At 52.2% G+C, this 14913-nt stretch overlaps 1 protein-coding gene across 1 annotated transcript; it reads left to right on the top strand.

Annotated features, from left to right (window-relative positions):
* Positions 1-4892: 4892 nt before the first annotated feature.
* pex11b (peroxisomal biogenesis factor 11 beta) lies at positions 4893-14614 on the top strand. Its single transcript, XM_055664989.1, has 4 exons — positions 4893-5046; positions 8292-8407; positions 10669-10873; positions 13028-14614. The coding sequence occupies exons 1-4, from the start codon at positions 4991-4993 to the stop codon at positions 13383-13385; spliced, it is 735 nt and encodes a 244-aa protein (XP_055520964.1). The 5' UTR covers positions 4893-4990; the 3' UTR covers positions 13386-14614.
* Positions 14615-14913: the final 299 nt, after the last annotated feature.

Raw genomic sequence — 14913 nt, 5'->3', positions numbered from 1 at the left:
ATGTTTCTATGTCATTGATAGGGACAATCAGCGATGCATCACAAGAATTGCGGTGCTGGCTAGAAGGGCTGTTAATGGCCCTCATCCTGCACTTTTGTTCTATGTTTCTATGTTATTGATAGGGGTACGATCGCCCATGATCACTTGAATGGCAGCGCTGGTCTAGAAGGGGCTAGCAGTTGGCTGATGGCCCCTCCTCCTAGCATCTACTTGCTATGTTATTGATTGGGGACGATCACAATGAATGGCAGTGCTGGCGAGAAGGGCTAGCAGGGCTGAATGGCCTCCTCCTGCACCTACTGTCTATGTTATTGATTGGGGACGATCACAGTGAGTGGCAGTGCTGGCTAGAAGGGCTAGAAGGGCTGAATGGCCTCCTCCTGCACCTATTGCCTATGTTCCTATGTTATTGATTGGGGACGATCATATGTTATTGTTAGGCGACAATCAGCGATGATCACAATGAATGGCGGTGCTGGCTAGAAGGGCTGAATGGCCTCCTCCTCCTGCACCTATTGTCTATGTCTATGTTATTGATTGGGGACGATCACAGTGAATGGCAGTGCTGGCTAGAAGGGCTGAATGGCCTCCTCCTCCTGCACTTATTGTCTTGTCTATGTTATTGATTGGGGACGATCACAGTGAATGGCAGTGCTGGCTAGAAGGGCTGAATGGCCTCATCCTGCACCTATTGTCTATGTTTCTATGTTATTGATTGGGGACAATCACAATGAATTGCGGTGCTGGCTAGAAGGGCTAGCAGGGCTGAATGGCCTCCTCCTGCACCTATTGTCTATGTTATTGATTGGGGACGATCATAGTGATTGGCAGTGCTGGCTAGAAGGGCTGAATGGCCTCATCCTGCACCTATTGTCTATGTTATTGATTGGGGACGATCACAGTGATTGGCAGTGCTGGCTAGAAGGGCTGAATGGCCTCCTCCTGCACCTATTGTCTATGTTATTGATTGGGGACGATCATATGTTATTGATAGGGGACAATCAGCCGTGATCACAGTGAATGGCAGTGCTGGCTAGAAGGGCTAGCAGGGCTGAATGGCCTCCTCTTGCACCTATTGTCTATGTTATTGATTGGGGATGATCACAGTGAATGGCAGTGCTGGCTAGAAGGGCTGAATGGCCTCCTCCTGCACCTATTGTCTATGTTATTGATTGGGGATGATCACAGTGAATGGCAGTGCTGGCTAGAAGGGCTGAATGGCCTCCTCCTGCACCTATTGTCTATGTTATTGATTGGGGATGATCACAGTGAATGGCAGTGCTGGCTAGAAGGGCTGAATGGCCTCCTCTTGCACCTATTGTCTATGTTATTGATGATGCAGTGAATGCTGGCTAGAAGGGCTGAATGGCCTAATCCTGCACCTATTGTCTATTTTCCTATGTTATTGATTGGGGACGATCATATGTTATTGATTGGGGACGATCAGTGATGATCACAGTGAATGGCAGTGCTGGCTAGAAGGGCTGAATGGCCTCCTCCTGCACCTATTGTCTATGTTATTGATTGGGGACGATCACAGTGATTGACAGTGCTGGCTAGAAGGGCTGAATGGCCTCATCCTGCACCTACTGTCTATGTTATTGATTGGGGACAATCACAATGATTGGCAGTACTGGCTAGAAGGGCTGAATGGCCTCCTCCTGCACCTACTGTCTATGTTATTGATTGGGGACAATCACAGTGAATGGCAGTGCTGGCTAGAAGGGCTGAATGGCCTCATCCTGCACCTATTGTCTATGTTATTGATTGGGGACGATCACAATGAATGGCGGTGCTGGCTAGAAGGGCTGAATGGCCTCATTCTGCACCTATTGTCTATGTTCCTATGTTATTGATTGGGGACGATCATATGTTATTGATTGGGGACAATCACAATGAATGGCGGTACTGGCTAGAAGGGCTAGAAGGGCTGAATGGCCTCCTCCTCCTGCACCTATTGTCTATGTTATTGATTGGGGACAATCACAGTGAATGGCAGTGCTGGCTAGAAGGGCTAGAAGGGCTGAATGGCCTCATCCTGCACCTATTGTCTATGTTCCTATGTTATTGATTGGGGACGATCATATGTTATTGTTAGGCGACAATCAGCGATGATCACAATGAATGGCGGTGCTGGCTAGAAGGGCTGAATGGCCCCATCCTGCACCTATTGTCTATGTTTCTATGTTATTGATATGGGACGATCGGCCATGATCACAGTGAATGGCAGCGCTGGCTAGAAGGGCTAGCAGGGCTGAATGGCCTCCTCCTGCACCTATTGTCTATGTTATTGATTGGGGACGATCACAGTGAATGGCAGTGCTGGCTAGAAGGGCTAGAAGGGCTAGAAGGGTTAGAAGGGCTAGAAGGGCTAGAAGGGCTGAATGGCCTCCTCCTGCACCTATTGTCTATGTTATTGATTGGGGACGATCACAGTGAATGGCAGTGCTGGCTAGAAGGGCTAGAAGGGCTAGAAGGGCTAGAAGGGCTAGAAGGGCTGAATGGCCTCCTCCTGCACCTACTGTCTATGTTATTGATTGGGGACAATCACAGTGATTGGCAGTGCTGGCTAGATGGGCTAGAAGGGCTGAATGGCCTCCTCCTGCACCTATTGTCCATGTTATTGATTGGGGACAATCACAGTGAATGGCAGTACTGGCTAGAAGGGCTGAATGGCCTCCTCCTGCACCTATTGTCTATGTTATTGATTGGGGACGATCACAGTGAATGGCAGTGCTGGCTAGAAGGGCTAGAAGGGCTGAATGGCCTCATCCTGCACCTATTGTCTATGTTCCTATGTTATTGATTGGGGACGATCATATGTTATTGATTGGGGACAATCACAGTGAATGGCAGTGCTGGCTAGATGGGCTAGAAGGGCTGAATGGCCTCCTCCTGCACCTATTGTCTATGTTATTGATTGGGGACAATCACAGTGAATGGCAGTACTGGCTAGAAGGGCTGAATGGCCTCCTCCTGCACCTATTGTCTATGTTCCTATGTTATTGATTGGGGACAATCACAGTGAATGGCAGTGCTGGCTAGAAGGGCTAGAAGGGCTGAATGGCCTCTACTCCTGCACCTAATTTCTATGTTTCTATGTTATTGATTGGGGACGATCACAGTGATTGGCAGTGCTGGCTAGAAGGGCTAGAAGGGCTGAATGGCCTCATCCTGCACCTATTGTCTATGTTCCTATGTTATTGATTGGGGACGATCATATGTTATTGATTGGGGACGATCACAATGAATGGCAGTGCTGGTTAGAAGGGCTAGCAGGGCTGAATGGCCTCATCCTGCGCCTATTGTCTATGTTATTGATTGGGGACAATCACAGTGAATGGCAGTACTGGCTAGAAGGGCTAGAAGGGCTGAATGGCCTCCTCCTGCACCTATTGTCTATGTTCCTATGTTATTGATTGGGGACGATCATATGTTATTGTTAGGCGACAATCAGCGATGATCACAATGATTGACAGTGCTGGCTAGAATGGCTAGAAGGGCTGAATGGCCTCATCCTGCACCTATTGTCTATGTTCCTATGTTATTGATTGGGGACGATCACAATGAATGGCAGTGCTGGCTAGAAGGGCTAGAAGGGCTGAATGGCCCCATCCTGCACCTACTGTCTATGTTATTGATTGGGGACGATCACAGTGAATGGCAGTGCTGGCTAGAAGGGCTGAATGGCCTCATCCTGCACCTATTGTCTATGTTCCTATGTTATTGATTGGGGACGATCATATGTTATTGATTGGGGACAATCACAGTGAATGGCAGTGCTGGCTAGAAGGGTTAGAAGGGTTAGAAGGGCTAGAAGGGCTGAATGGCCTCCTCCTGCACCTACTGTCTATGTTATTGATTGGGGACAATCACAGTGAATGGCAGTGCTGGCTAGAAGGGCTAGAAGGGCTGAATGGCCTCATCCTGCACCTATTGTCTATGTTATTGATTGGGGACGATCACAGTGAATGGCAGTGCTGGCTAGAAGGGCTAGAAGGGCTGAATGGCCTCATCCTGCACCTATTGTCTATGTTCCTATGTTATTGATTGGGGACGATCATATGTTATTGATTGGGGACGATCACAAAGAATGGCGGTGCTGGCTAGAAGGGCTAGAAGGGCTAGAAGGGCTGAATGGCCTCCTCTTGCACCTACTGTCTATGTTATTGATTGGGGACAATCACAGTGATTGGCAGTGCTGGCTAGAAGGGCTAGAAGGGCTGAATGGCCTCCTCCTGCACCTATTGTCTATGTTATTGATTGGGGACAATCACAGTGATTGGCAGTACTGGCTAGCAGGGCTGAATGGCCTCATCCTGCACGTATTGTCTATGTTATTGATTGGGGACGATCACAATGAATGGTGGTACTGGCTAGAAGGGTTAGAAGGGCTAGAAGGGCTGAATGGCCTCCTCCTGCACCTATTGTCTATGTTATTGATTGGGGACGATCACAGTGAATGGCAGTGCTGGCTAGAAGGGCTGAATGGCCTCCTCCTGGACAATCACAGTGAATGGCAGTGCTAGCTAGAAGGGCTAGAAGGGCTAGAAGGGCTGAATGGCCTCCTCCTGCACCTATTGTCTATGTTATTGATTGGGGACAATCACAGTGAATGGCAGTACTGGCTAGAAGGGCTAGAAGGGCTGAATGGCCTCCTCCTGCACCTATTGTCTATGTTATTGATTGGGGTCAATCACAGTGAATGGCAGTGCTGGCTAGAAGGGCTAGAAGGGCTGAATGGCCTCCTCCTGGACAATCACAGTGAATGGCAGTGCTAGCTAGAAGGGCTAGAAGGGTTAGAAGGGCTGAATGGCCAATGGATACAAGTATTTGAGGCAATGGATACAAGTTTTGTTGGGAGGACCTTGTTGAGGCCATGACGTCACGTGTGGGCGAGGAGAGGGGGGGGGAGCCCGGGACCGGAAGTGGACGCCGGCCTTGTCGGGGCGGTGAGAGACGGCGACGGGGAGACGCGGCCTCCGCGGCCATGGACGCCTGGGTTCGCTTCACGGCGCGGAGCCAGGGCCGGGAGCGGCTGCTGAGGTGCGGGGGGAACCGGGGAACCGGCGGCCGGGGCGGGTTGTAACCGCGGAGTTAGACCGGCGGGCGCACCGCAACATGATGCCGCCGGAAGTCCCGCCTCCCCGCCGCTCCCATTGGCCCTTCCCACCGTCCCGCCCACCTGATTGGCTGCTCGCCCCGTCACTCAACCCCGCCCCCCCCAGCAAGTTCGTGTGAGGCGCAAGAATTATACATAATTTTAATATTTTCTCTTTAAAAAGGATTTAAATGACTTTTATTGTCTCCTGGAACCATCAAGGTTGAGTGAGATGCGAGTTACCACACAACCATGCCCAATATAAGTCACAGTACCACTTAAAAGTTGATTATTGGAGCAAAGAGTACATGGTAAATGAAATGAAATGAAAAATGAAATGATTCAATTAATTGTCATTGTCAGTGTACAGTACAGAGACAACGAAATGCATAAATGGTAGGGAATTGAAGAATACAGTTGAACAGAGGGATCTGGGTATAACCGTGCATAGTTCCTTGATGGTGGAATCTCATGTAGATAGGGTGGTAAAGAAAGCTTTTGGTATGCTAGCCTTTATAAATCAGAGCATTGAGTATAGAAGTTGGGATGTAATGTTAAAATTGTACAAGGCATTGGTGAGACCAATTCTGGAGTATGGTGTACAATTTTGGTCGCCTAATTATAGGAAGGATGTCAACAAAATAGAGAGAGTACAGAGGAGATTTACTAGAATGTTGCCTGGGTTTCAACAACTAAGTTACAGAGATAGGTTGAATAAGTTAGGTCTTTATTCTCTGGAGCGCAGAAGGTTAAAGGGGGGACCTGATAGAGGTCTTTAAAATGATGAGAGGGATAGACCGAGTTGATGCGGACACGCTTTTCCCTTTGAGAATAGGGAAGATTCAAACAAGAGGACATGACTTCAGAATTAAGGGACAGAAGTTTAGGGGTAATATGAGGGGGAACTTCTTTACGCAGAGAGTGGTAGCGGTGTGGAATGAGCTCCCAGTGGAAGTGGTGGAGGCAGGTTCATTGGTATCATTTAAAAATAAATTGGATAGGCATATGGATGAGAAGGGAATGGAGGGTTATGGTACGAGTGCAGGCAGGTGGGACTAAGGGGAAAAAAAAAAATTTGTTCGGCATGGACTTGTAGGGCCGAGATGGCCAGTTTCCGTGCTGTAATTGTTATATGGTTATATGGTTAAAGAGGTCCTTTAAAAAAAAAAAACCATTAATAATATTTTTACTAGAAGTAATCTATTATAAAGTCTAGTTACATATTATAGTAAAAAAGACTTTCCATATACATCAATCATTCATTATTAATATTTTCTATTGTCGAGTACTTCTGCTTCTAGTGTTTTTTTTATATAGATGGAAAAAGAGATGAAGTGAGAAAATAGTTACAAATTTGGTCTCCACTGGCGTACATTTGGCGTACAGTTTTGGTCTCCAAATCTGAGGAAGGACATTCTTGCCATAGAGGGAGTGCAGAGACGGGTTCACCAGACTGATTCCTGGGATGTCAGGACTGTCTTATGAAGAAAGACTGGATAGACTTGGTTTATACTCTCTAGAATTTAGAAGATTTTGAGGGGGGATCTTATAGAAACTTACAAAATTCTTAAGGGGTTGGACAGGCTAGATGCAGGAAGATTGTTCCCGATGTTGGGGAAGTCCAGGACAAGGGGTCACAGCTTAAGGATAAAGGGGAAATCCTTTAAAACCGAGATGAGAAGAACTTTTTTTCACGCAGAGAGTGGTGAATCTCTGGAACTCTCTGCCACAGAGGGTAGTTGAGGCCAGTTTCATTGGCTATATTTAAGAGGGAGTTAGATGTGTGGCCCTAAGGGGATCAGGGGTATGGAGAGAAGGCAGGTACGGGATACTGAGTTGGATGATCAGCCATGATCATATTGAATGGCGGTGCAGGCTCGAACGGGCCGAATGGCCTACTCCTGCACCTAATTTCTATGTTTCTATGTTTCTAAATATAAATAAAACAGAAAAGGTGGAATGGATTACTTATAATACGTCATTGGAGATAGGTTCGTAGATTATAAAGTGTAACTTTTCATCTACTCCTGAGTTCATGAGGTCCTTTTTTTTAAAAACCTTTTTCTATGGTTTGTATGGAAACTTATTATTTAATTTATGTAAAGCACTTTGGTGTCAATGCGAGTTGACTTAAAACGTGCTATATAAATAAAACTTACTTACTTCTGCAGCTGTACAGAGTCAACAGACATAGGAGGCCATTCGGCCCTTCGAGCCAGCACCACCACTCAATGTGATCATCCCCAATCAGTACCCCGTTCCTGCCTTCTCCACATATCCCCTGACTCTCTCTCGCTATCTTTAAGAGCCCTATCTAGCTCTCTCTTGAAAGAATTCTCTCCAGAGAAACCGGCCTCCACCGCCCTCTGAGGCAGAGAATTCCACAGAGTCACAACTCTCTGTGTGAAGAAGTGTTTCCTCGTCTCCGTTCTAAATGGCCGACCCCTTATTCTTAAACTGTGCGTGTGTGTGTGTGGCCCCTGGTTCTGGACTCCCCCAACATCGGGAACATGTTTCCTGCCTCTAGCGTGTCCAAACCCCTAATAATCTTATGTCTCAATGAGAACACCTCTCATCCATCTAAACTCCAGAGTGTACAAGCCCAGCCGCTCCATTCTCTCAGCATATGACAGGGGTGGGGGATTGCAACCTTCATGTGGTCCGCCCTGTTTCGACAAATGCAATCAACCCGGCGTGCACGATCAAATAGAACAAGTTGACCTACAACTTTAGGCTGTACACGCCATACGCAAGAAGAAGCATATGACAGTCCCGCCATCCCGGGAATTAACCTTGTGCCAAATGGCCTAGTGAGACCACACCTGGAGTATTGTGTGCAGTTTTGGTTTCCAAATTTGAGGAAGGACATTCTTGCTATTCAGGGAGTGCAGCGTAGGTTCACCAGGTTAATTCCCGGGATGGCGGGACTGTCAGATGCTGAGAGAATGGAGCGGCTGGGCTTGTACACTCTGGTGTTTAGAAGGATGAGAGGATATCTTATTGAAACGTGTAAGATTATTGAGGGGGAAGGAGAGCAGAGAGGGATATGGGAGGGGGCCAGGGATTGGGAGGGAGAGGGGGTGCAGGGATTGGGGGAATGAGAGCAGGGGAGGGGGCGGGTGAGAGGGAGGTGAGTACTGGGGGAGCAGGGCACGTGACGTGGTGTGTGAGACGGCTGTGTGTGTTGCAGGACGGCACAGTATGCGTCTGCGTTGCTGGCGTATTCGCTGCGGCGTAGCGGGGCCGGTCCCGAGCTGGTGACACGTCTCACACAGCTGGAGGCTCATCTCAGCCTGGGACGCAAACGTGAGTACAAACATCCCCTCTCCTCCCTCTCTCACCCCTCCCCCCCCCCCCCTCTCTCTGCCCCCCCTATCCCCCCCCTCCCCCAATCTCCTCCCCCCTCTCCATTGCCCTCCTCTGGGTAAAAGACACTGTGAACTCACCTGATCTATTCCCCTCATTATTTTATACACCTCCATAAGATTGTCTGTGGAATTCTCTACCTCAGAGGGCGGTGGAGGCCGGTTCTCTGGATACTTTCAAGAGAGAGCTAGATAGGGCTCTTAAAGATAGCGGAGTCAGGGGATATGGGGCGAAGGCAGGAACGGGGCACTGATTGGGGATGATCAGCCATGATTACATTGAATGGCGGTGCTGGCTCGAAGGGAAGGTTGGTTAAGAAGGTTCAATGGTTGGGTATTAATGGTGGAGTAGCAAGATGGATTCAACAGTGGCTGAATGGGAGATGCCAGATAGTAATGGTGGATGGTTGTTTGTCAGGTTGGAGGCCAGTGACTAGTGGGGTGCCACAGGGATCTGTGTTGGGTCCACTGTTGTTTGTCATGTACATCAATGATCTGGATGATGGTGTGGTAAATTGGATTAGTAAGTATGCAGATGATACTAAGATAGGTGGGGTTGCGGGTAATGAAGTAGAGTTTCAAAGTCTACAGAGAGGTTTATGCCAGTTGGAAGAGTGGGCTGAAAGATGGCAGATGGAGTTTAATGCTGATAAGTGTGAGGTGCTACATCTTGGCAGGACAAATCAAAATAGGACGTACATGGTAAATGGTAGGGAATTGAAGAATGTAGGTGAACAGAGGGATCTGGGAATAACTGTGCACAGTTCCCTGAAGGTGGAATCTCATGTAGATAGGGTGGTAAAGAAAGCTTTTGGTGTGCTGGCCTTTATAAATCAGAGCATTGAGTATAGAAGTTGGGATGTAATGTTAAAATTGTACAAGGCATTGGTGAGGCCAATTCTGGAGTATGGTGTACAATTTTGGTCGCCTAATTATAGGAAGGATGTCAACAAAATAGAGAGAGTACAGAGGAGATTTACTAGAATGTTGCCTGGGTTTCAGCAACTAAGTTACAGAGAAAGGTTGAACAAGTTAGGTCTTTATTCTTTGGAGCGCAGAAGGTTAAGGGGGGACTTGATAGAGGTTTTTAAAATGATGAGAGGGATAGACAGAGTTGACGTGGAAAAGCTTTTCCCACTGAGAGTAGGGAAGATTCAAACAAGGGGACATGACTTGAGAATTAAGGGACTGAAGTTTAGGGGTAAGATGAGGGGGAACTTCTTTACTCAGAGAGTGGTAGCTGTGTGGAATGAGCTTCCAGTGAAGGTGGTGGAGGCAGGTTCGTTTTTATCATTTAAAAATAAATTGGATAGTTATATGGATGGGAAGGGAATGGAGGGTTATGGTCTGAGCGCAGGTAGATGGGACTAGGGGAAAATACGTGTTCGGCACGGACTAGAAGGGTCGAGATGGCCTGTTTCCGTGCTGTAAATTGTTATATGGTTGTTATATGGTTATATGGCCGAATGGCCTCTACTCCTGCACCTATTGTCTATTGTCTGTTGTCACCCAGAGTGCTGGAGTAACTCAGCGGGACAGGCAGCATCTCTGGAGAGAAGGAATGGGCGACGTTTCGGGTCGAGACCCTTCATCAGACCGGTTAAGGATGAGATATAGCTGGTGATGTGGAGAGATAAGGAACAAATGAATGAATGATAGGCAAAAAAGTAAACATGATAAAGTAAACCAGGCTGCACTCTCTACCTCCCCAGCCTCACACACTCTCTCTCTCTCTCCTGCCTCTCTCCCACCCCCCTCTCATCTCTCCACCCTGCTCCTAACTCTTTCCCTCTCCCCTATCTCTGATAGGAATCTGAGGGGTAACTTTTCCACACTTTTCGAGGGTGGTGGGTGTATGGAACGAGCTGCCGGAGGAGGTAGTTGAGGCTGGGACTGTCCCAACGTTTAAGAAACAGTTAGACAGGTACATGGATAGTACAGGACAGGTTTGGAGGGATATGGACCAAATGCAGTGTTTAAGAGGGAACTGCAGATGCTGGAGAATCGAAGGTTACACAAAAAAGCTGGAGAAACTCAGCGGGTGCAGCAGCATCTATGAAGCGAAGGAAATAGGCAACGTTGCAGGCAGGTGGGACTAGTGTAGATGGGGCATGTTGGCTAGGGTGGGCAAGTTGGGCCGAAGGGCCTGTATCTCTCTCTGTGACTCGCCTGCCTCTCTCTCTCTCTCTCCCCATGGCCTAGTGTTGAGGTTGGGAACGTCGGTGGAGTCGGTGGAAGCCGCCAAGAGGGCGATACACCTGCCGGACCTGACGCTGAGACTGTGCGTCACCATCGCCCACCTCAACCGAGCCGTCTACCTGGGCTGTGACAACCTGCTGTGGGCCGGCAAGGTGGGCCTGGTCCCTGGGCTGGACCAGGCCAAGTGGAGCCAGCGCTCCTACAGGTAGGGCCCCCCTCCCCTCACCTGCCCCACCACCCTTCAACCCCCACCTCCCCCCCCCCCCCACACTCCCCCCCCCCCCCCCCCCCCCCCGAGTGGAGCCAGTCGCTCCTACAGGTAGGGCCGCCCCCCCCTCCCCTCACCTGCCCACCACACCCTCACCCCCACTCTCCTCCCCCCCCCCCCCCCCCCCTCCCCCCCCCCCCCCCCTTTACCGCTTTGCCCCCACTCACCCCCCTGCCCCCACCACTCCCCCCACTCCCCCCCCGAGTGGAGCCAGCGCTCCTACAGGTAGTGGCCCCCCTCACCTCAAGCCTGCCTTACACCACCCTTCACGCCACCCACTCCCTTCCCCCCCGAGTGGAGCCAGCGCTCCTACGGTAGGGCCCCCCCTCACCTGCCCACCACCCTTCCCCCCCACTCTCCCCCCCCCCCCCCACCCCCATCCCCATCGCCCCACACACACTCCCCCCCCCCCCCCCGAGTGTGAGCCCGCGCTCCTACAGGTAGGGCCCCCCCCTCACCTGCCCACCACCCTTCTTCACCCCCACTCCCTCCCCCCCCCATCCCCATCGCCCCACCACTTTCCCCACCTCTCTCTTGTGTCTCCCCCATCCCCCCACAGCACCCCCTTCCAACCCCCCCCCCCTCCCCCACCCAGTGTTGGCCAGCGCTCCTTCAGTTATGGCCCTCCCTCGTCCTGCCCATCACCCTGGCCCTCTTCACCCCCTTTTCCCCCTCCCCCATCCCCATCGCCCCCCACCCCCCCTCCCTCCCCACTGTCCCCATCCCCTCCCACTCTCTCCCCCTCCCCCCCCTCGTCTGAGTCCCAGCCATCCTACAGAGGGCCGCGCCACCCCCATCCCCCCCCGCTCCCCCCTCTACCCCCCCTCTCCTCCCCCATCCCCCACACCTCCCCTTCGTTCTCCCCCCCCCCCGAGTGGACCGCCCGCTCCTACAGGTAGGGTGTCCCCTCCCCTCACCTGCCCAGCACCCCCTCTTCAAACCCCACTTTCCCGCTCCCGACCCATCCCCCGTCTCCCCCCATCCCCTCCACTCACTCTCTCCCCCTCCCCCCCCAGTGGAGCCAGCACTTGATAGGTAGGAGCCCCTCCCTCACCTGCCCACCTCCTCCATTCTCTTCACCCCCCACTCTCTTCCCCAATCCCCATTCTCCCAACTTTCCTCACTCTACCCCCCCCATCCCCCACCACCACTCCTCCCCTCCCCCGCATTCCCCCTCGCCCCCACTCTCCCCACCGTAGAACTACTCTCCCCTCCCCCCATGGTGGTGGAGCCAGCGCTCGTACCTGTAAGGTCCTCCCTCAGGGGGGATGTCCACTAAACACCACCCCTCTTCAGGCCCCCATTTTCCCATCCTGCTCCCCCCACTCTCCCCATCCCCCACACTCTCTCCACCTCCAATGTCTCCACACCCGCCATCCCCCCACTCTCCCTTCCCCCACTCTCTCCCTTCCCCATCCCCCACACTCTCTCCCTTGCCCCCACTCTCCCTATCCCCATCCCCCACACTTCTCCCCGTCCCCCCTCTCCCCTTCGCTCTTCCCATCCTCCCCACACTCTCCCTTCCCCCCTCTCCCACTCCCCATCCCCACACTCTCCTTCCCCATCCCCCATCACTCTCTTCCCCTCCACTCGCCTCCCCCGACCCACTCACTCAAGTTCCCCCCCCCCCCCCCCACTCTCCCCTGGGGCTGAACCTGAATCCAAGTGGAGCCATCGGCTCCTAACGTAGGGCCTCCCCCTCACCCTGTGACTCCTCTTCCTCTTCCCCCCCCCACGTCTCCCCCTTCCCAGCCGTCACCCACACATCTCCCCCCCCCACTCTGATCTCTCTCTACCCCCCGTCCCCGCACTGCCCCTTTGCTGATCTCTCCTCCTCTCCCCTTTTAGCCCCCGTTTCTCTACCCCCCCCCCCCCCCCCCCGATGCTCCCCACCACCATCTCCCCCACTCACTCTCCCGTGTCCTCCTGGCTCCGATCTGTCTCTCCTCTCCCCCCCCACTGACCCCCCCCTCTCTCCTCCTCCCTCTCTCTCCCCCCCCACTGACCCCCCCCCCTCCTCTCCCCCCCACTCCCCCCCCCCCTGATACTCCCCCCACTGACCCCCCCTCTCTCTTCCCCCCCCCCCCAGGTACTCGACCTGTTTGCATTGCTGCTGAGCCTGAGCCGTGACGTGTACGAGCTGAGCGTGTTGGCGGAGCGGGAGGAGCGGAGTCGTGGGAAGGGGGCGGGGGCCGAGGGTCCCGGGGGTCCGGACGGTGGCCTGACGCCAGCGGGGAGGGGCCTGGCCCGGCTGCGGCTCCTGTGGGGGGTGCTGCGCTCCAACCCCCCGCTGCTGCTGGACCTGGTGAAGAACGGCTGCGACCTGCTGATCCCCCTCGACCGCCTGGGCTTGGTCCGGACCAGCCCCGGGCTGGTGGCCCTGTGCGGCCTCTCCTCCTCCCTGCTGTCTATAGTCAGTATCGCACAGCCCTGGCTCAAACTCAAGCCCTGACCGACCAGAGTCACGGAGCCACGGACCCCCAGAGACTCCGAGCTACACACGAGTGCGGACACAAATCTCCCAGCCCCCAGTGTCACCGACCGACCGACCGACATCACAGTCCCGGCACCGACCTTCTATCCTGGCTACGAACAGACCAGACACCAGACTACCCTCACCTCATGGACACTAACTACCAAAGAACCTACAGCGGAGCAAGATAGACCACTCCTGCTGAATGTGATGGGCTGACGTGTAGTACGCAACGGGGCCTTTTTTTCATACATTCCAGTAACCCAACCCGACCCGACTCACAGTGTAATCAATGTTGCGGGGGAACAGTTTGTGTTTATAAATTAAAATTCTGAAAATGAGAAGATTTTTACCACATAATTTTTTTTTTTACGAGGATGTTTCGGTAAACCGGCTTCCGTCTCCGCACTAGTATCCTCTGGGATCTTCGGTGCTGAGACTGGAAGCTGGTTACGGAAATGGGGCCGAAAATTACCCTTGACTGGACGACGTCTTTTTGATCGAGTGGACTATCTTGCTCGCTGTAGGATCTCTGCTAACCACAGTCCCGACTCAAACTCAAGCCCTGACAGAGGAGAGACACTGACCTGCCGGCTTCAAGGCCCTGACCCATGGACCAAGATCACTGCATGGACAATTAAACCCCAGCCCTGGCTCAGACCCAACCCCTCTGTCACAGAGTGATACAGTATGGAAACAGGCCCTTCTGCCCCAACTACACTAGTCTCACCTGCCTGCGTTTGGTCCATATCCCTCCAAACCTGTCCTATCCATATACTGTTACATAAATGTTTCTTAAACATTGGGATAGTCCCAGCCTCAACTACCTCCTCTGGCAGCTCGTTCCATACACCCACCCCACCCTCAAGATTCCTATTAAATCTTTTCCCCTTCACCTTGAACCTATCTCGTCTGGTCCTCGATTCCCCCGACTCTGGGCAAGAGACTCTGTGCATCGGACCGCCTCCAACCAACCTAACAATCCTCCGTTGCCTCTGCTCTTCCTGGAGACCCCCACGGATGGGTAGCGTCGACCTGAAGGGATCCGGTTTCACCGTCTCCTCACCATTGTTGACCCAGAGTGCTGGAGTAACTCACAGCGGGACAGGCGGCATCTCTGGAGAGAAGGCATGGCTGACACTTCGGGTCGAGACCCTTCTTCAGACAGTCTACAGAATCTATATAAAGAAGCTTTTTTTTGTATTTAATGCGAGTCTCTGAACCATCTTATTGCGCGCGGCATGCACAGACTAATGCCCCTGTCCCACTTAGGAAACCTGAACAGAAACCCCTGGAGACTTTGTGCCCCACACAAGGTTTCCCGTGCGGTTCCCGGAGGTTTTTGTCAGTCTCCCTACCTGCTTCCACTCCCTGCAACCTCCGGGAACCGCACGGAGACCTTGGGTGGGGCGCAAAGTCTCCAGAGGTTTCCGTTCAGGTTTCCTAAGCGGGGCATAAAATTGCCAGACAATGTTGTTTTATTTGATTGTGCACGCCAGGTTGATTG

The sequence above is a fragment of the Leucoraja erinacea genome, unplaced genomic scaffold, assembly GCF_028641065.1.
Source record: "Leucoraja erinacea ecotype New England unplaced genomic scaffold, Leri_hhj_1 Leri_1022S, whole genome shotgun sequence".
NCBI lineage: Eukaryota > Metazoa > Chordata > Chondrichthyes > Rajiformes > Rajidae > Leucoraja > Leucoraja erinaceus.
This window is presented reverse-complemented; position numbering and strand designations above follow the sequence as displayed.

Coding starts and splice junctions, on each gene's coding strand:
- pex11b (XM_055664989.1), top strand. CDS start 4,991: ATGGACGCCTGGGTTCGCTTCACGGCGCGGAGCCAGGGCCGGGAGCGG. Junction 8,408..10,668: donor TCTCAGCCTGGGACGCAAAC/GTGAGTACAAAC, acceptor CCCATGGCCTAG/TGTTGAGGTTGGGAACGTCG. Junction 10,874..13,027: donor AGCCAGCGCTCCTACAGGTA/GGGCCCCCCTCC, acceptor CCCCCAGGTACT/CGACCTGTTTGCATTGCTGC.